Source organism: Bipolaris zeicola, assembly GCF_000523435.1.
Source record: "Bipolaris zeicola 26-R-13 unplaced genomic scaffold scaffold_23, whole genome shotgun sequence".
NCBI lineage: Eukaryota > Fungi > Ascomycota > Dothideomycetes > Pleosporales > Pleosporaceae > Bipolaris > Bipolaris zeicola.
The window spans coordinates 14,514-34,631 of NW_006912072.1; the positions used below are offsets into that span (position 1 = coordinate 14,514).

Sequence of the window (20,118 nt, forward strand, 5' to 3'; positions counted from 1 at the left end):
ATGTACCCGCCCGTTTTTTTTTTGCACCACCCCAACCAACCAAGCCTCTTTGGACCACGACTACTGCTCTGCTCTTATCACCACCCGTTGCGCAAGTGGAGCCTGTGACTCGTCGCCGCCCTCTAGTTGCCAGACGCCATCTGTCGTGCTCCACCCCAGGACGCGCCCAAAAGGGTCTCATCAGCGACCTTGGCTGAAGCACCGAGCTCCGACCATTCACGCTCGACGCGGCCTCCCAAACAAATCATCACACACCAACGCTGCCCATCCCACTCGACCTCGTCCGCCCGCCTCGCCTGCACGGACTATCCCACTCCGTTCTTTGATTGACTTGGCACCCTCAAGTCGTGTCCGCCGTCGATCAACCTGCCCGCCCGTGCACTCGAGCATCCCCACAGTTCCACTCCCTGCCCTTGTCTCGTAAGCCTCAGCGAAAAGACTAGGATCAGGGTCCGCTTTCACACACACACAACGACTACTAAGCGCAGAGTATAAGAACCGTGGTCGGACCTCCGATTACTCTCTGGCTGGTCATCACCACATACTCTACACTGTTTATTCAAGTCACTGTCATTGGACTCGACTTGACTCGCATCCATAAACGCTCGCCCCCATACACACAGGCGTCCCACCACACTACTACTCTACGGATCCCGTTGATCGGACCCCGAGCAGACTTACTATATATCACACACTCACCACCCACCACACACTACACACAACCACACAACTACAACTACAGCAATGGATATCGCTACCACTTCCCGCGCATACTTTGCCATGCCTTCTCCCAGCCCAGATGAGAAAATCTCCCTCCAGGCCTCAAACACAGTCTACACCTACCACTGTCTGTGCAGCCATCTCCTCCTCGCCACAACCACACCTCTACCCTCACTGCCCACACGGCGCCACAGCCACGACGCCGCACACATCATGCCTCTACCTCCCCCAGCCCCCGCCGCAGCACGCAAGAACTCTGCGGATAACTCCGCCACTACGCACGACCACTACGGCCTCCTGCTGTCCACCCGCCAAGAGCGCCAAGCCGAGATCATCACCAGCGACTCAGGCTTCGAAAAGCGCTATCTCCAGCGCTGCGGCCGCTGCGACCTCGTCGTCGGCTACCAGCTCGACTGGCAGCAATTCTCCGTCGATCGCACCGGAAGGCGAGAAGATTATGTCTTCTTGCTCCCGGGTGGCTTCGTCAAGACTAGCGACATGGTTGCGAACAAGATGGCTTCCGCCTCTGCTGCATCTTCGTCAAATCCCATGGGCAGCACCGTCAACGTCACCGAAGTAAAGGTCTGAGGCTGACAAGGATCATCGACGCCGACTTCTTTCTGCTCCATCTATCGATCTATTCTCAGCTTGCCGCTTTGGGGAGGGTGTTATCTCGCTTGCTGTTGTATGCAGAAGCGAAAACACGGTCACACATTATATACATGGTGTGCATAGCAACGAAAAGGAACAAAAAAAAGAGAAACTCAGCCTCCTTCATTCCTTCCTTCCTGCCTCCCTCCCTCCCCACGCTTACGGTGCGCAATGGGGTAAGGGGTTGTTAGGGGGAGTTCCGCAATCGGACTTTCCCCCGCTTTCCGCCCGCCCACACCCCATTCTACCTAAAGCTATCTCAACCAACTCCGCATCCTGGCTGGCGCACGGGCAAACAGGCGTTCCCTTTCTTCTCGCCTCTTTTTTTTCTTTTTTCCTCCCTTTTTCTCATCTCGTCATGACTTGTTCTCTTATCTCTATAGCCATGAAAGAATTATCCCTTTCCTCTTGTCATGTCCTCGTCATCTTTTCGTTTTCTTTTTTTCTTCTTGTCACGATACGGGATACGGTAGCGGTTTTCTTTTCTCTCTCCTCTTTCTACAGACAGACCAGTCGGGAGATACACACACACACATGTACCAAGCGAAGCGTTGCGGACGCTTTGCGACAGATACCCCAGATTAGATATACACTAAGTAGTCTAGCAAATTCAGGTACATGATATACACCCCACCGCTACGTGCGGTGCGGGGACCTCCAGATCTCATCCCTTGTTCCTTGTCCCTTTGATGAATACATATCTCAAAACTCTAATTCTTCCCTTGCCCCCCTCATTCTACATGAAAAGACTGGAAATCTAAAAATTACCAAATGACCCCATTTCACAAACTTTATTCACCCCCCCCCCCCCCAAACGTGACTTCCACCCGCACCCGTACATTTCACGTGCACTTTCCTGCATACCGCGGGAGAGAACTCATTCATCTCTCCCTCCTCTTCCATAGTCCATCTTAATAAGCACATCCAACCAACCACAAAAAAAACTCTCTAAATATGCACAACAACTGAAGATTTGGATAAACGTTTCGTTCACTTGGGCGTGATAAACCCGAATACCGAGATTAAACCTTAAAATCTTCATTTAGCATATGTTTTGAATCATCATTTTTTTTTAAGTACTGATTTCCTTGGCTTTTTTTTTGGGTGAAATTGCAAGAGTTTTTTTTTAGTGTAAGTAGTCACATTGGCCACAAATATCACATCACACATGCACTCCGTGAAGAAAACGAAAAAAAAAAGATAAACTTGAGTGATAAATTTCATTCTCCATTTCCACACAACCCCCTTATCAAAGTGCTGATATCAAAACAATGAAGAAAGAAGAAGAAGAAGAAGCATATGATACTACACACCCATTCATGGTCGTAATATGTCAAGTAGTAACGTTCATGTGTCTTCCAACGCCTCCCATCGTGCCATAAAAAACCAAAGGAAAAGGAGAAAAAAAAGCCATGATCCGTTTCAGACATTGCTCGCGTTCACAGAAAAAATAAGTAGTCCGTCCGCCATCTCATCTTACTGCGGGAAACTTCCGCAAAAAAAAGATTTCGATATCGGCATCGACTCAACTCGACTTGGGGCATCTTAGTTCTCCGCAATCGTCTTGACAAATTCTGATCATGCACACGTTAGCCTTCTACACATCCTTCAAAAGGTAGGATAGAACAAAAACTTACCCCTGTAGTCCACCTCATTATTACTCGCGTCAATCGTGCTCTTGAACAACTCATCCACCTCCTCCTCGCTCATCTTCTCACCCAAGTTCGTCAGGATGTACTTGATCTGACCCTTGCCGACGAACCCGCTGCGATCCTTGTCGAACACCTGGAACCCGCGGATGTATTCTTCAATGTCAAAGGGCTCGCGGAAGCCGCCGGGGCGGTTGAGGATCTTGGAGAAGGTGTCGAAGTCGACTGTTATCGAGTTAGCCGGATATAACCATGCAAGACTAGGTGAAGGTGGGTGAAAGGAAAGGGTAAATAGAGAACATACAGTCAGCTCCGAGACCACGCTCCAAATCGGCAATCTCGGCCAAAGTAGGGTTCTGGCCGCAGGCACGAAGCAAGTCGCCCAGCGCGCCGCGGTCGACACGGCCGTTGCCGCGCTTGTCGAAGAGCTGGAAGGCTTCGCGGTAGTTGGTGGAGGCCTGGTTACTGTTATCCATTGTTCTTTACACTTTCCGCGACAAAATCTCTAGTCGGCGTCGGTCTTTTTCGGGTACGTGTGAAAAGAGAACGGTGGTTGGAGTGCCGAAGACGGAGAGAGACGGATGTTTGTTGTGTGTGTGTGTGTGTGTGGCAAAGGCAAACAAGGCAACGAGTTCGGTGGTCGGAGTCGGAGTTTGTTGCGTGTGTGTTTGTAATGTTTAAGCCGCGGGGAGGCGTTTTGGTGTAGCCAGGTGAGGCAAAAAAGTAATCGTTTGCTCGTCTCTCGTCGCCTTGTTTTCGCCCTTGCTGCACCTGCTGTGGTCCGTTTGAACGGGCAGCGTCGTTCTATCTCCGGCACTCACTGCTTGGCGTCCAACACGCCATTTGCACGGCGGGTTTGCTCGCCCTTGCGGGGTGCAAAGGGGTACAGACGGGGGCGGCGGTGCGGGTGCGGGGCAGGCCTCGTGTGCCAGTGTACATGCCACCGTCTCTTTTCCAGGGATACACCAGATACAAAATGTCAGTTACATACCATTGTGAAGATGTAGTTTGTTTGGAGGGAGTGTGGGTGGTGCAAAGGTGCTCGGCAGGTGTTCAGAAAGGAAGTCCGAAATCTGGAGTGGATAGGGCGGTGTGAGGCTTTCGAGTTGGTGTTGAAGGGGCGCCTGTTGATGTAGCCTGAGCCTGGACCGTATGGTGCGACGAGCGCAAAATAATGTCTGCCAAGGGCGGAAGCGTCGTCGTCTCAGCAACCAGCGGTGTACGACTATCCGCGGCTACACATCACTGGCTGTCAACCAAGTATAAGCGCTACATCGCTGACAACATGGCTTTGTTAGGCGCTGTGGCATGTTGATGTTTACATTGTATTCGTCATTGGTTGTACATCGCGGCTGTGTGCCATACAAACCCTCTATCTATGCACTCCAATAAACGTCCTCTCACCCCGATACATGTGTATACTCCTACTAAAGTGGTCCTCTTCCTCTTCCTCCTCCTTGATCCATACTCCGTCCACCAGTTTTGCTCTTACCATCTTCTCATCGTCTTCCTCCCCAGGCAGCGTGCCACCATCCCTAACCTTGCCTTCAGCCATCCTCACACCCACAGCCTCGACCACCGTGTCAAAGCCCTGTTCAACGTCTTCCTCGCCCCATGGCAAGCTGTCGATATCAATTTGTTTTTCCTTGCCCAACAAACACATGATGATGACCATAGCACCAGCCTTTGACATGACCTGATTCGCCTGCTTGCACGCATCGTCATTACAGCACTCGTTGCATCCTTGCAAACAGTGACAACTCGTTAGTCTCTGACACGCTTGCTGCAGCAACGTATCAATAAACTCAAAAGCCTTTGTGCTAATCCCAGAGCCACTCGCGCCCCCCTTCGCGTCGTAAAAAGTCAGCCGAGCCGGCCGCTTCCTCGTCGATTCCTTTTGCAGAAACTCCTTCTCGGGCACTTTGCATTCCGTCCGGACGTCGCCCGGCATGGAAATGACAAAGTTCGGCATTAGACATAGGACCGCGTGCTCAGCAGCATGGATGCCAGCTGCAATGTTGAGCCGCCGGGACTTTAGAATATCCATAGCGGACTTCGGCACGTCAAGCCACATGCCCTTGCTGAAGAGGATAATGGGCGGGTTGTCGACTTGCACCGCGTCTAATATCCGCCGGCGCTTGTCGATCTTGAAGAAGCCGTACACAACCTGCTTGATCTTGATCGGGCCGTAAAAGGCTTTTGACCGTGAGCCTGGAATGCGGCGGATGGCTTCTGTCTCGACAGGATCAATGTCCGTGTAGTCACGCTGCTGAGTCGTCCAGTCCACCTTGACGTACTCGACCTTTGCCAGCATCCGCTCCTGGGAGAATTCCTTGACCAGATAAGTGTTGCCCTGGTGCAAGAAAATGCCGCCGTCGTAGAGCGTGAAAAAGGCACGACTGGCTTCGAGCTCTTCAAGCACAGTGTTCTTGCCGTTTGTAGTGTCGATGATAGCAAAATGATCTTCTTCTGTATCCCGGATAGCCACCGTACGAGACGGCTGTGGGAGGAACCGCTCATTAACGTGGTAAAAGCCATCCTTGTCGCGACGCATACGCTCGCGAGCAATCTTGGAAAGCAGAGAGCCAAAATATTCCGCATCAGTCTCCACATTGATTGGCATTTCATAAGCAGCACACTGAATATGGCCCTCGACGACAAGCATGTTCTCCAGATCCACCTGAAGCGCGCAATTTGGCTTTGTGAAGATCTCATCTGGGTTCGACATGTAGTACTGATCCGTAGGGAAGGAATCTCCAACCAGAACAGACAAAGAATCCTTGTTCCTTCGGCCAGCACGTCCACTCTGTTGTCGGAGATTGGCAATGGTGTAGGGAAAGCCGACTGTGATGACAGCGTCCAAAGATCCAATATCCACACCGAGTTCAAGTGCACTAGTAGCCACGACACCACAGAGTTTGCCATCAAACATTTCTCGCTCAATCTCTCGTCTGTCTTGCGGCGTGTATCCACCTCGATACGACATGACACGCGGGATGACCTCTGGTCGTTCCAAGTTCGTCAACTCCGTCTTGACAGCCACCATCAGCGCCTCGCATTGTTTTCGTATGCGACAAAACGCAATAGTCCGTACACCTCTGAGCATAAGTTGACAAAACAGCTTTGCAGTCTCAGCCATGCAATCACCACGTCCAGACGTGGGATCGCCAGGGTCCTTGAACGGCGTGTTCCAGCAAAGAAACTCCTTGCGACCAGACGGCGAACCATCAAAGTCTGTCAGTTTGACTTGCTCAACCCCAAAGATGGTCTTCATGTGTTCCTCGGGATTTGCAACCGTAGCCGAGCAAGAAATAAACTTGACATGACGGTTTCCCACTGCCGCACATACCCTTCGTAGGCGCCGCATGATGAAAGCCATATGTGCTCCGAATAGTCCATTGTACACATGCAGTTCGTCAACAACCACAAACCGCAGGTTCTGCAAAAAAGTGCGCCAGGAATCCTCTTGCGGTAGTATAGTAATGTGCAGCATGTCAGGGTTCGTGAAGATGATGCGCGCCTCATCGCGGATGTAATTTCGATCACCCATCGGCGTGTCGCCATCAAAAGTCTCAACCAGAACGTCTTCAAACCCAGGCATGAACCGCAGAAGCTCCTTCATGCTCTTCCTCTGATCCTGAGCTAGTGCCTTGGTAGGGAAGATGTACATAGCCCTGGTATCCGGCTCCTGCTCCAGCTGATGTAGAACGGGTATTTGGTAAATCAACGATTTTCCAGAGCTTGTCGAGGTAGAAACAATCACATTGTGCCCATCGTAGAGATTATTGATAGCCTCTGCCTGGTGTGCGTATAGCTGAGTGATATTCCTCGTGTTGTAGAGGGCGTTGACGAGGTTTTGTGACATGGCGAAGTTGAGGTCTCCGTGCACAGGTTCCTGCGGATCGAAAACTCGATGACCGTCTGGCACGATTTGGCCGGTGTACCATTCGAGAGTCTTAATCTCGTTGAGAATATCTGGAATAGACTTGCGTTCGGCAGGTATCGAAGACGGTAACAGTGACCTCTCTGGACCCGGGGTCGACGCCCTACTCTCAGACGGCATCGGAATGAAAGCCTGAGATACTTCCTTGATCTTTTCTACAGCATCGACGCCATCCTCAGCGCATTGATTCAAGAAGGCATTGACTGCCGACGTAAACTTGGCATTCCTCTTCTCAATCAGATTCATCATCTGCTTCTGGCTAAACACCGGCATCTTGAGTTCTTCATGGCGCAGCTTCGTCGTGGCGTTGGTAGGCTCCCCGGTCTTCTTATGCTGAACCTGACGCCTCAGATCGCCATCGATGAACTCAAAGAGCAACACCTCCTTATGTTCGCCCTTTTCTGGCTCAGGCCCGAGTATGGCGAAGTCGGTTGTGCGCCTCCCGTGCATATTGTCTTCCGAGCCCATCAAATTGATCTGCAGCATTGCCTCGTCCACGTACGCAAAGTTGATCGCCTTTGGGATCAATGCCGTGATTTGAGCCACATCCTCAATCAACAGCTCGCGTTGTATGTTGCCCTCGACCGTGCTCTTGAGATTGTCCAGCGTCGTCGCTAGATGTTTGCGCGTGCATAGAAAAGTATATACTAGGTTTACCGCGCGATGTACTTGAGCAAGCTTTGTAAAGTGCTCCGGCCATGGTATCGAGGTTTCGACAAGCGTGGACGATCCATGGCGCACGAGGGGCGGTTTATCAGCACCAGCTTTCTTTGGGGCTCGCCGCGGCTTCTTCCCTCCGTCGTGTGTCTTTGTAGGGACGCTCGTCGTAGTCGTGGCCTGGGCCTCGTCGTCTTCGCAGTTTTTCCGTTTCCCCCTCCTTACTCTCTGGTCCAAAACAGTGGCAGCCTTCATTCGAGGCATAGTCGTCGCATTGTTGTGTTCTGGTTAGCCAACAGCACTGATCACAACTACGCTCAAGAATCGATGACGCAATGGCGCAAGGACAGTGCTTTTGCTATGCTCACGAAGGATTCTTCTCAAGCATTTACTTGCTTGTTTGTAGATGGTACGAGATGTGTTGGATATTGTACTTTTACAGTCCTAGTGGCTGTGGCGACGTACATTTAACGACGCGAAAGCCCTGTCCGACGCGCTGCCGCGCTCTCACGTGCAGAGACTCCAGTGACTAACCCCATACACTTTCAAAAAAATGGCAAACACAGTAATTACATGAGTTAGTATATGCATTCTATTCATCATGTCACTTTAATTCAAACAGAGTCCAGATTCAAATACTCCTCATATAGTCGAAAGCAAAGATTTATTCTCATGCCGCATGAGCACACACCAGTCCGGGGTATAAAGCAAGTAGCTCAGCAGTATCCCTCCCACATTCCATCCTCCAAATAGCCATGTGCTGCCTTAAAAATGAAGATTAAAAAGACCATATAAAACAACACTCCTTCGCTAGAATGCAAATACAGCAGAAAAGACAGACCTTAAATAGCATATACATGGCATACCATAACCTCGTGATAAACATAATACCTGACCCCCTAGATTTGCTGGTCAGATCCAATGTTGCGGTCTTGAGAAGCAAAAGAATAATATCATCATCCATCCATGTGTTTATACCACGGTTGCACCTGGAATGAGCATCTCAATGCACTTGTTCAGCAAGTTGCTTGCCTCGTGCAGCAACTCCCATCTTGTCTTCTTGAACATGTCCCTCATGATGATGAGCAATCCCAGACAGGCATTGCGGTTGGTGACCTTGCTCAAGTCCTCGGGCGACCTGACTCCACCAACACGGTTGAGATACAAGACCATGTCTCTGACCTTGTCGTCGTAAGTAGGGAGCTGATAAGGTTCCTTGACTGGCCCGTCGAGTGCGAATCCGTACGACCACACAATCAATGTGGCAAAGTACAGCACCCATGGTCGATTGAGGAGGTAATCGTCGCGTGCAGAGTAAGAGATGCCAGCAGTTGCTGGGGTGCTGGGATTCAGACTATGATCCCCAGCAACCATGACGCTAGACAGGAAGCGCAGAGCGTAAAAGGTGGCGTCCCGGGCTCGGGCGGTGGGGGCCCATACATCCTTCATCCGGCGTTGAGCGCCATTGTAGTCTTGTGGCGTTATCGACCTGCCGAGCAGTCTGGGTGCTCCAGCGTAAATTTGGCAATCGACAATATCCACGTGCATAGCCATGTGCGCCAGGTGGTGGAGGACAGTGCGTGACTCGAAGACAATATCGTCGTCGATACCCCGAGAATGGTTGTGTGAGTTGGAGGAAGACGACTCGTCCGATCGGTTGAGTGAGTTGTCAAAGTCCTGCTTCCAGAAATCGAACGCCCGAGTGAGGGAACCTCGCCATTTATCGCGCCCACCCAACGCTGTCGTCACACCAAGAGAGCTGACCTGCAAATCTCGCTGATTCATGTGCCATGATACACTCAGCAGGCCGGCCATGAGGATGGTGCGCCCAAACGAGTTTGTGCGGACCGACTGTCCATTGAGTGTCTTCTTAAGGCCATCAAGGAACGACATCGGCTTGATCCCGTTTGATGTTAGAGTCTGCTCAACCCGACCCACTTCGGAACTGCTCGTCGCAGACCACAAGGCTTCGTCACAGGGCAAAGGAAGACGCATCTCGTGAGCGACCATAACAGCGCTGTGACCAAACATGGTGGCGTGGATGCTGTCCATGACGAAGGCCGCAAAGGCAGCTCTCCGAGTAGCCTCATTGGTGATCCAGTGGTTCCACCATTCGTCTGGCGTGTTTGCAATTCCGTTGCTTTTGCCGTCCTTGACGCTGGGAGGTGAGTCCATGGCCGAACGGCCAATCAACGAGCTTCCTCGCCTCATCAGCGTCAATGTCGTCGCATGGTGGATATGCGCTCTTTCGTGCAGTGGGCGTGTCGAGTACATCTTTTCAAAGCTCTCGAGTAGGAGCAGCCCCTGGAAGATCCAAAGTTTGGCGGGTGGGCGGAAATCGGCATCCATAAACATCTCCCAGCGCAAGTGCCAGGCAAAGAAGTTGGCCAGCTCAGCACACGCTTGTGTCGTTTCCCGGCCGTACGTCTTCTCCAGACAAGATGCTCCGAGACACATGATAGCGAGCAGCAAGAGGTCTGGGCAAGTACTCGCGTTAAAGGTTGGCTTGTGCAGTATCGGCAGCTGCGGGTGGAAGTGAACCCAGTACGAGCTAATGTACGTCTGCATCATGTGAAGACTCAGGACGTGACGGCTATCGTCCTTGTCGCCATCCATAATTTCCTCTTTTTGCTTCTTGACCGGTGCATGGTCAGTCTCGTTGAAACGGAGATGAATCAAGTCAATGAGGTCTTTGCGCTTCTCTTCTGACAGGGCTGATTCTGGAAGGGTGGTGTCCAAGATGCTGTGAACAGCCATGGGGTGGGAAGGCGGTGCAGGGTTGTTCAGATAGCCAGCCACCGAGGGATCATAGTTGAAGTACGGAGCTTGAAGACCAATTTGACTTGATGCACCCCCTGTAGAGCTGACTCCGCCAGGATAGTCCATGGGCGATCCACCTCTTGGGTTAAACTGGTTGTCGTTGAACAGCCATGCAGCAAAGTCGTCTGCCATGGCGAATGGTGATCGACTGTATCCAGCGCTACCAAACATTGGTATGGAGTATGCAGGGTTCTGGTCCATCATGGCGTCCGATACACCCTGCATGCGGTTGTCCATCTGAGCTGAAGAATCGACGCCATTGACGGGAGTCTGTGCGGACGAGCCATTGTAGTATTGGTTTTCATGTTCTCGAGACGCAGGGGTGCCAGTGGATTGTGGGTATTCTGGTGGTGGTAAGGAGGAGAACGCTGGGAAATTTTGTACTGATTGATACGCACTTGCGCTGTTTTGATAGCTGGTCGACGAGCCCGAGGGGGTATATGGCGATGGAGTGACGGTTGAACTGTAGGGTGACGTTGAGCTGTATGAACTCACGTTTGACGTCTGCGCGCGTAGCTCGGGCCGTGTGAAGCTGCCATTACCCACATGTGGGGAGTTGTGGAGAGGCGTCCGGCCTCCCCCGTAATTACCCAATGCGGCCGGACGGGGTGGGGGTGCAAAGTTCCCTGAATTCTGAGCCTGCATATCATAAGGCTTGGCCTCCGAGCTCCCTCGGTAGGCATCATCGCTCCCCGTTCTTTGCAGCGAGTCTTGCCTGCTATGCGTTGCTGTGGTTGGGGTTGGCGACTGGAAGTTTGGCGGAGACATTTGCGCGCCGGGTCCTCCGTTGGAAGATGCAGAAGCTGGAGATTGCAGGCCATGTGGTCCTTGGCTCTTCATGCTCAGCGCTTTGGGAGGCGGTGCGCTCTTTCCTCCCAATGCAGCAGTCACGATGGGGTTTAGGTTATGCATGTTGAAAGTGTCTTTGCGCAGCAATTGGGAACCCCGGGCCGTGTGTCTTTCCTTGTGGCGCGCGCAGAGGTCTTGTCGCACAAAGGAGCGATGGCAGTCGGGGAAATCGCAGTGGTATATTTGCTTTGGGTTGTCTGCGCACAGCATTAGCATCATGGCTACTCCAAGTAATTATGTTTCCATGGACAATCAAATGTGCTGCCGGTTGCAGCTCTGCCAGGACATGATGATAAATGATGCAACTCACGGTTCAGTTGGTGGCGGTACAAATGCTCTGCGCGGGAGTAACTCTTGCCACAGCCCTCGTGGGGGCACTCAAACTTCTTGTCGAGGCCCTTTCTGCTGCGCCGCCTCTTTCTCGAGGAGCCATGGCCGTCGCCCTCGCCATCGCCCGTGTCGCCATCGTCGTCCCTGTCGCGTCGACGGCCGCGGGCTTCGCCGCTGTCAGGCGAGGCGGGGGTCGGGGGCTCGCTGGCAGCACCGACAGCGCTGTCCATTTTGTCTCCAAAATGCGTCTGGATCTTTCCCAAATCCGACGCGTGCGCAGGATGCATGTGGAGGATTTGCGCCGTCATAGCCAGCGGGGAAAGGGAAATCGGGGCCAAGGTCGTGTGTCGCGGGCTTTAGCAGGATGTGCGCGTGGTTGGGCGGGCCGGTGGCGGGACGACTCGCGTGTCGGGTTGTTGGCAAACAATGGATGTTGATGTTAGTCAAGAGACGCTGGGTGGTGGGCGAGCATGCTGTTTTTGGAAATCACGCTGCGTGGAATGCAGATGCACGAGAAAATCGAGGGGGTATTTCTTGGGAGGGAGTTGTGGAGAAATGAACAAGAGGGGTGTCGAGTAGATTCAGGTACTAATCAAGGGTAGTGGTAGTGGTGGTGGTGTGGCAAGTGTGTGTGCGCGCGCGTGCGTGCGTGCGTGCGTGGGTAGCAGTAGTATGTGGGTGTGTAGGACTACGGGGAGCCGCCTGGAGGGGCGGGCGAGAGCGTCTCGTAAATCACCGATGGTCTGGGCAATGACTTGCAGGGACGGGCGCTGTAGAGAGGCGTCGAGTGGGTTGTGTGCGGGGGGTTGGACAAAGTGTGCACCCTGGAGCGTGGGGAAAAGCAAGTTCAAGTGCGCAGGTCGTGTGGGAGCAGCAGGACGGGCGTGGGTAGGAGAGGATGGGATGGGCAATGGGGAATGGCGGGAGCAGTATGTAAGCTGGTGGGCTGCCGCTGCTCTCAGGCTGCCGAGCAACGGACGCTCAGGCTCAGGCGACTTGACCAAGTGATTGCGCAGTAGCCGCGATAAGAAGACCATGTGCCGTGGCAGTGGATAATATCTCGAATTGGGGTGCACGCCTGGCTGAAGAGGTGAGGGGTAGATGCAGGGCCCCCCCTCTCCCGGCCCCTGGACACGACCACGACCACCACTGACTGCCTGGCGCAATCAACCGATGCGAAGGTCTGTGTACTGTGTAGTGTAGACGGTGGTATCTATGTACTACAACCTAGCATGGACTGCGACAGGGCCGCCGGCACAACTGGGACAAACGAGGCTCTAATATCACCACCCTGCAGTAGGACAACGTGGAGAAAGGCGACGGGCCCTCGCTCTTGCGCGGGATTGGCGGCGGCGCGCGTGGGGGCTGCACTGAACGAACGCTTTCTCCGAGGTGCTGGAGCTACTATTCCGTGTAAATGCAAATGGCCACACTTGCACCCAATTCCATGAGTCGCATCGTGCATTTCAGACGATCAAATCTCGTCTGTTTACATTAAATCCCTCGGCTGTTGTAGTAGCAAGTACCAGAAGCAGAAGCAGCAGCAGCATCATCCACCCATTGTCACTAATTCTCTCACTTACTTTCTCACTCGCACTCGCCCGCTCGCTGGCTTGCAAATACTGTGCAGAAAGCCCGACCAATACTAATTTCCACACCTCATCATCCAGCGCCTCCCGCCCTCGCCTGCTCTCATTGGCCAGCAGTTTACCCAACCAGCTAGTGCCGCGCCCGGGCCCTGCGCACCTGCCAATAAGGCGCGGCCCGGTCGTCACTCCACCACCACCATCACCACCTGCATGCGCGCCGTCTGGAATCTCGGCCGCTGTCCATTCCGCTCCTCTCGCCGCATTCGATGCTGTCTGCGTTTGCCAGTCCAAACCCTCTCGCCCGCCAGACCTGGAAACTTGACTCTCTTGAAAAAAAAAAGTTTGGTAGCGCCAATCACTCACACACTCTCTGTGCACTGTGCATGCATGCATATGTACATTGCATACATGTGCATCTGACCTGACATCAGAGAGCGCAACTGCAAAGAAAGAAGAAAACAACAGCCCTTTCCCCCCAACGGCTAGTCAAAGTTCGCGTCACCGTTTGCAGCTCCCGACAGATTTGCACGCATTACTTTTCGCAATCCTCCGCGTTTCATAAGCTGCATCCTCTCGTCCTCCTGCAATGTCCCCCCCCCGTCCCACCGGCTCCTATTCTTACTTACTCATGATCCCTTGACTATACTTACATCTTCATCAACTTATGTCGTAGTTGCCGTCCTTTCCATTTCTACGGCACACGCTAGCGATAAGCTCTCTTCGCCCCGCGGACGCTATTTGCGCCGGCGACAACCTAACAAGCACGTCGGGTCAACTTGCCAGACCACAGTTACGTACGCATGCAAATCCATACGCCAGCTTCTGATGAGTCTTCTCCTCCTCTCACGCTCTCCCCATCGTGAGCTTGCACTGGAGCACACGACTGTCTGACGTCAACCCGCCTTCACAAGACCACACATGGCACGCGTGACCAATGTCTGTACGTACTTGTGTGTGTATACTGCATTATACATCATACATTGACACTAGATCCACGACAGGCCCCTCGGATCGACCCCGCCAAGTCGTCGTGTCTTACTACTTTTTTCGCTAAAGGAAAAAGAAAATAATACATGGTATGGTAATAGCCGCGTCCATCTAATCACTCCACTTCACCCTCGACAAGTTCCTACTCTGCCGCTTGCGGGTTGGCCTCGTCCTCCTTGTCACTCGCCTTTGCAGCACCACCAGCCTCTGCATTGTCTCCTGATTTCGCAGTAGTCGCCTTGTCGTCGTCATCCCCAGTGGCTGTAGACTCTGCTTGACCTTCCTTCCCCGCAGCTACCTCGCTCGAGGCCTCGGTCCCGTCACTCTTGGCTGCCTCTGTGGCGCTCTCACCCGAAGCCTCATTATCATCTGCAGGTGCAGGATCCCCGGCCTTTTCATTCCCAGTGCTCACTGTTTCCTCTTTGTCATCCTTTTTGCTCTCTGATGCTCCCGTCTTGGCACTCTTAGCACCGGATTCGTCACCCTCCTCGTCACCGTCTTCAATCGTGGTGATGTCTCCGTCACTGTCTTCACCTTCTTCTTCATCATCGTCCTCTTCTTCATCCTCATCGTCGTCATCGCCCTCTCCGCCTTCCTCTGGTGTTGCGGGCTCAAAAATTTGCGTCACAGGCCGGGCGTTGAGGTTGAGGTCTGGTTGCTCCTCTTCCTCTTCATTCTCTTCTACCACAGTGTGCACGATTGTTGCTCCTACCGATGGCGAATGCCTATGTCGCTTTGTAGTGCCAGCAGTCGAGAGTGAGTTATCAGACATGGCCCCAGCCAGCGTGTTGTCCGAGATTTGAGATCCCGAGTCCGAAGGCTCACGCTTCAAAATCAGAGGCGGCGCTGCTGGTTTGGTCTCTGAGTTGAGATCAATACCCTCTGCCTCTGGGGGTATGGTGTAGTTGTCCTCTGGCACCAAGCCATACACATCGCAGACTGTCTTGTAAAAAATGTATAACCCCGTGCGTCCCTCGACGTGCCAGAAAACATCCCGGTGAGAGTACCATGCATGTGCAAATATCCTATACACACGCCTGAAAATGTTGGTGAGCTGCCGTGTCTGTGAGTGCTGCGTCGACTGATCTGTCCCCAGCGCGAGGCGTGATGGAAAGTGCTTTGGCGATGTGAGGGTATTGGCCGCCCAGTCGAGCGTATGACAGCAGTAGTCAATGGCGCAACATGACTTTGGTGGGTCGTGAACCGCGCACAGATACTGCCATTCCGACGCACGCATTTCCGGGCATGTCAACGACGAGCACGGCGGGCTATCTGCGAACAGGGCGGTTATAATCGAGTTGACCTTTTGTATGAGGAAGCGGCATAGTTCGTAGAGCCACAGCGTCCTGTCCACATTCTCCGGCGCATGTGCAATCTTGAGGGCCATTTCTCGATCTACAGGCACGGTGCCGTTTGCTCCTATCGGGTGCGTGAGGAAGTTGTGCAGCGCCTTGAGGTGCTCCGTGAGTTGGAACGCTGAATCAATCTGGCCCAATGTTAGCCATGCGCCTTTGCATCTTGCAAGCGGCCATGCACACCTCTGCAAGTTCTACAAGCGGAGGGCCCTCTGCCATGTCTGTCGCCTTGGTCCCCGGCCGTATCCTTCGCTCAGCAACATGGTCGAGGTTGCTGAAGGGCGTCTGCTGGTCGGATGAGGCTGCAATCGGCGACAGCTGGTCTTCAGGGATAGGTGGCGGACTGGGAAGACGGGGCGAAGCGGGCGACGTCATGGCGATACTGCTGAGAGCAATTGAGCAGCGGGGACTTGGAGAATGGCCTCGCAATCGACGCAGATAAGACCTTGGGGTGGGGTGTAGCGTGTTGTTGACTTTCGGTCTATCTGGAGCTGGCTGCCGATGCAGGGCACATGTGCAGGGATGTTGCCCCAGTACGCGACCGCGCTAGAGTCTTTGCGGGTCACACTTTTGCTCCCCTCCGCACGACGTCATTGCTCAGTCTATTGGCTTGCACACAGTCTGGGGTGCGTTCTTCGAGTCTTTTGTCTATACGCTGACATTAGGGAGCATACTAATTTTCAAGATACATCTAGGTAAGTACCACGCTTCCTGTACAGTGCTATCTTCCCCCCCATTTGCAAATTCCTTGCATTCACATGACCTGTCTCTCACCTTGGGTCAATGCGCCTGTGCTCTGGTGTTTTTACATAGACCCTGACATGTACAATTCTGGTAATTGAACATCTGAAAGATTTTCTAACGTGCCCCAGATATATATACTCATAACCTTCCAACAGCTTACTCAATCCCTACTTGCTATCTACCATTGCCTGAGTCACCATGAACGCCGATGCATCCGACGACGAAGTGCCAAGTCTCATTGAACCAGAAACCACCACCAAAGTCTCGAATGACCAAGGTGATGAAGTTCCAACACTTGTGGGCGGTTCAGATGATGCACCACAGAAGAAAGTTCCCATCACTATAGTCACTGGATATCTTGGCGCTGGCAAAACGACTTTACTCAACTACATTTTGACCGAGGAACATGGAAAGAGAATTGCTGTTATTCTCAACGAGTTTGGTGATTGTACGTATTCCCTCTTCATCACTCAGGCTCTTGACTAACATGAGAATAGCAATCGACATTGAGAAGCAACTCACCGTCTCTGACGCAAACTCCACATCCGCCCAACCAGCCCCCTTTGTCCCACTAGCAAACGGCTGCATATGCTGCTCCGTAAAAGACATCGGCGTCGCTGCAATCGAAAACCTAATGGAGCAATCCGGCCTCTTCGACTACATCCTCCTCGAAACCACCGGTCTCGCGGATCCAGGTAACATTGCCCCCATGTTCTGGCTCGACGACGGCCTCGGCAGCAGCATCTACCTCGACGGCATCGTCACCCTCGTCGACGCCAAAAACGTGCTCAAAAGCCTCGACGAAGGCCTCGGCGACGACGAAGAAAAACTCCAGTCGCAAAAGAATGCCCACGACGATCACCACGGTCCCTTACTCACAACCGCCCACCTCCAAATCAGCCACGCAGACGTCGTCATAATCAACAAAACCGACCTCGTCACCCCCGACGAACTCGCCCAAGTAACCAACCGCGTCCGCTCGATAAACGGCCTAGCCCGCATCAAAACAACAACAAAAAGCCAAATCCCAGACCTCCAAGGCCTCGTCCTCGACCTCCACGCTTACGATCAAGTCACAGAGGCAGATCTAGCTTTTGCATCAAAAGGCCACTCCCACCTCGATCCATCCATTGCTACTTCGACAATTACCTTCCCCGCTTTATCCCGTGAGCAAGTAGACAAGTACGATTTCTTTCTGCGTACACTGCTGTGGGAGGAGACGCTACCCAACGATGTCCCTCATAAGCCGTTTGAAATTCACAGGCTGAAGGGACGGGCGCCGGTTGAAGGGGGGAAAGTGCTTCTGACGCAGGGTGTGCGGAGTATCTACGACACTAATGAGTTGGAGGGTGATGCTGCGGAGGGGAGTACAGAGGGGAAGTTGGTGCTTATTGGGAGGGGTGTGGAGCAAGAGGGGTTTGGGCAGAGTTTGAAACAAGTGTTGGGGTTGTGAACGAGAGTTTATACGAGATGTGGAAAATGAAAAAAGTTTGTTTTTAATGTCTGGCTTCGTATTCAACTTGCTTTGCGTCTTCTCGGTATGCAGGATTGTATACAATACCTATCATTACCCCAAACAAAACCAACCACCCTTCCCGCCTACCCTTTCCCCCCTTATTAACCGAAAGAAGAATTTTCCTCCAAACCCTCAACAAACATACTTCTTCCAAAGACTTACCGTATACATTTACATACCAGCACGGGAACACGGAAGGTGGGAAATGCAGAAAAGATAGATAGCCGGTTTAACGAGTAAAACGGGTTGGTATATGAGTATCATAGGGGCTTAAAGGGGGTTATGGGTGAAGGTAGGGATGTAGGTACTATAAGAGATACTCATTCAGGATATGTACAAGAAATGGTTCACCGATACGTCTCGGAATATGTTGGTTAGAGGGGAGAAAGAGGAGTTACGTAAGGAGGTACGAAAGGGTTGGATGGAAATGTGTACTTCTATGTATGCGAGTGTGGTGTCGTTGGTGAGAAGGGGGGGGGGCGTGATGGATGGTTAAGGGTTGGGTAGGGGTAGAGGTAGAGGTAGGGTAGGTATCACGTGAGAGCCTACCATACCCTTACCTCCACCTATTTACTACTGTACTTCAGTTTAGAGTGTTGTGACATTATGATCCCCATTTTTTGGGTCTATGTGCCAATCAGCAGTACATGCTGCTGCGATGTGATAAGGAAAAGTACGACCGTTTTGGTGATGCTGTTGATTAGTACGTGCAGAGCGTGCACTGCCACTTGAGTTGCTATTATTCAGTCACGAGCACTGTTGGAATATTCGATGATTATAGAATCTAACAAGTCACCTTGGGTTGCCCAGCATACCTGGACCAAGTCCAACATAGTTCCCTTGAAATACTGTTCCACCGGAAACTGTGACAGCGCCTCGATACTCGGAACCATTCTGTGTGATGCTCTGAGGCATTTGGTATGCTGTTTCGGTAGTAGTAGCGGCACGGGACGCGTTAGTGGCTGGAGGCTATGATAGTGTCCAGCCGCTTACGCCTCCAAACCATCGACGTATCTCCGTAGATGCAGCAGTAAGCCATTGCCATTGGCCGGTCCCTGAGGAATGAGCTACGCATAGTTCTTCTGCTCCCTTTCTACGTCTTTCAATTTCGTGCAATAGCCGTGTTATAGCGTTGCTTTTCCCTTCGCCATAGATGAGCGGAATGTGGAGGTCAAAGAGGCCGAGTAGGCTATACGCCGCATCCTCCTCACGTTTAGTCTGGCGCTTCGCTGCCCAAGAGAGTCTTTCTTCAATCCTGAAGTCAGACAAGGGACTTCCTGCCAATGCTTGGATAGGAATGCCCGTTATTTCATGGATTTGTCGCTCCAGCGATTTCTTAGTCCCGAGTTTGGTGCCTTCGCGAGAGAAGAACTCAACCTCTGAGGAAGCAAGAAGCTCTTGCAGTGTCCAACCTCTAGTAAACCATCTGCTATTTCGAAACTCGGGCTCCCATGTCTTCTCGGGCGATTGACTGGCCTGACTGCAAGTATTGGCTGAGACGTCGGCAAGGTATACGTAGCATTTAGTTGCGTGCTTATACCAGCGGAACATTGAGTTGATCGCTTCTGAGAGTTCCGTGTAATTCGATCTATCGATGCAACAAGAGTCCACCCAGAAGTAGCGAAGGCCATCGCTAGCAGCCTGCTTTCCGCAGAACTGGGTCTTTCTATACCCTGCTTTGTCTTTACCAGTGCCTGTCACTATGTCTTGCAAGGTAACTTCTTCCTCGTCAGCCTCCCAAGTATGCGACAGTATCGCATACGGAGGCACTTCGTTAAGAAGATCTCTTGTTACGCTAAAGTCGTTTTGGTTCTCAACCTCTAGTAGACGCATGGCTGGAGTGCAGCAAATGACATTTACAGATAGTGGGGGTGTGAAATCAGAAAGGGTGCCGAGGCTATCGCTGCAGCAAAGTTGGCAGAGCCTCAACATATAAGTATATATGAAGTGCCAGCCATCCCGAAAGATTTTAATAATCAGGCCACAACCTACTGCTTGTGTTTTCTTTAGCTTGCATAGAGTACTGCTAGAATAAGCCTATTGCTCATCGATCCGTCAGATGTCCCCAATTGTTCGCCAATATAGCGTCACTCAAGCGCAGGTGCTACGTTGACCAATCCGCTGTGTAATTTCAACCTCCGAGCCTTCTGAAGCATAACGAATGAGTACCAAGGCACTCATACGAATTTTACTGACGATATTGCTTTTGAAAACTTGGCATGACCTCCCTTTCTATGAATTTGCTAATAATCACTTGGTTAATTGGAAGTTCTTTGGTGTTAATTCAGAGAAGGATCATCTGACCCAA

At 52.2% G+C, this 20,118-nt stretch overlaps 8 protein-coding genes across 8 annotated transcripts; 2 read left to right on the plus strand and 6 right to left on the minus strand.

Annotated features, from left to right (window-relative positions):
- Nucleotides 1-744: 744 nt before the first annotated feature.
- On the plus strand, nt 745-1,308 carry COCCADRAFT_2358 (uncharacterized protein; the record flags this gene model as incomplete). The annotated part of the gene is made up of 1 exon (XM_007710901.1): nt 745-1,308. The coding sequence occupies one exon, from the start codon at nt 745-747 to the stop codon at nt 1,306-1,308; it is 564 nt and encodes a 187-aa protein (XP_007709091.1).
- A 1,608-nt stretch (nt 1,309-2,916) lies between these two features.
- Nucleotides 2,917-3,496, minus strand: COCCADRAFT_23648 (uncharacterized protein; the record flags this gene model as incomplete). Its single annotated transcript, XM_007710923.1, has 3 exons — nt 2,917-2,945; nt 3,009-3,245; nt 3,325-3,496. 3 exons carry the CDS (start codon nt 3,494-3,496, stop codon nt 2,917-2,919), a joined length of 438 nt encoding a protein of 145 aa, XP_007709113.1.
- Nucleotides 3,497-4,392: 896 nt separating this feature from the next.
- COCCADRAFT_23649 (uncharacterized protein) lies at nt 4,393-7,884 on the minus strand (the record flags this gene model as incomplete). Its single annotated transcript, XM_007710924.1, has 1 exon — nt 4,393-7,884. The coding sequence occupies one exon, from the start codon at nt 7,882-7,884 to the stop codon at nt 4,393-4,395; it is 3,492 nt and encodes a 1,163-aa protein (XP_007709114.1).
- A 708-nt stretch (nt 7,885-8,592) lies between these two features.
- COCCADRAFT_88010 (uncharacterized protein) lies at nt 8,593-11,927 on the minus strand (the record flags this gene model as incomplete). The annotated part of the gene is made up of 2 exons (XM_007710955.1): nt 8,593-11,486; nt 11,600-11,927. The coding sequence occupies 2 exons, from the start codon at nt 11,925-11,927 to the stop codon at nt 8,593-8,595; spliced, it is 3,222 nt and encodes a 1,073-aa protein (XP_007709145.1).
- Nucleotides 11,928-12,577: 650 nt separating this feature from the next.
- COCCADRAFT_23651 (uncharacterized protein) lies at nt 12,578-13,838 on the minus strand (the record flags this gene model as incomplete). The annotated part of the gene is made up of 4 exons (XM_007710925.1): nt 12,578-12,802; nt 13,203-13,534; nt 13,576-13,629; nt 13,835-13,838. The coding sequence occupies 4 exons, from the start codon at nt 13,836-13,838 to the stop codon at nt 12,578-12,580; spliced, it is 615 nt and encodes a 204-aa protein (XP_007709115.1).
- Nucleotides 13,839-14,337: 499 nt separating this feature from the next.
- On the minus strand, nt 14,338-15,925 carry COCCADRAFT_87815 (uncharacterized protein; the record flags this gene model as incomplete). Its single annotated transcript, XM_007710956.1, has 2 exons — nt 14,338-15,681; nt 15,734-15,925. 2 exons carry the CDS (start codon nt 15,923-15,925, stop codon nt 14,338-14,340), a joined length of 1,536 nt encoding a protein of 511 aa, XP_007709146.1.
- Nucleotides 15,926-16,492: 567 nt separating this feature from the next.
- COCCADRAFT_2363 (uncharacterized protein) lies at nt 16,493-17,747 on the plus strand (the record flags this gene model as incomplete). The annotated part of the gene is made up of 2 exons (XM_007710902.1): nt 16,493-16,742; nt 16,792-17,747. The coding sequence occupies 2 exons, from the start codon at nt 16,493-16,495 to the stop codon at nt 17,745-17,747; spliced, it is 1,206 nt and encodes a 401-aa protein (XP_007709092.1).
- A 1,032-nt stretch (nt 17,748-18,779) lies between these two features.
- COCCADRAFT_2364 (uncharacterized protein) lies at nt 18,780-19,643 on the minus strand (the record flags this gene model as incomplete). The annotated part of the gene is made up of 1 exon (XM_007710903.1): nt 18,780-19,643. The coding sequence occupies one exon, from the start codon at nt 19,641-19,643 to the stop codon at nt 18,780-18,782; it is 864 nt and encodes a 287-aa protein (XP_007709093.1).
- Nucleotides 19,644-20,118: the final 475 nt, after the last annotated feature.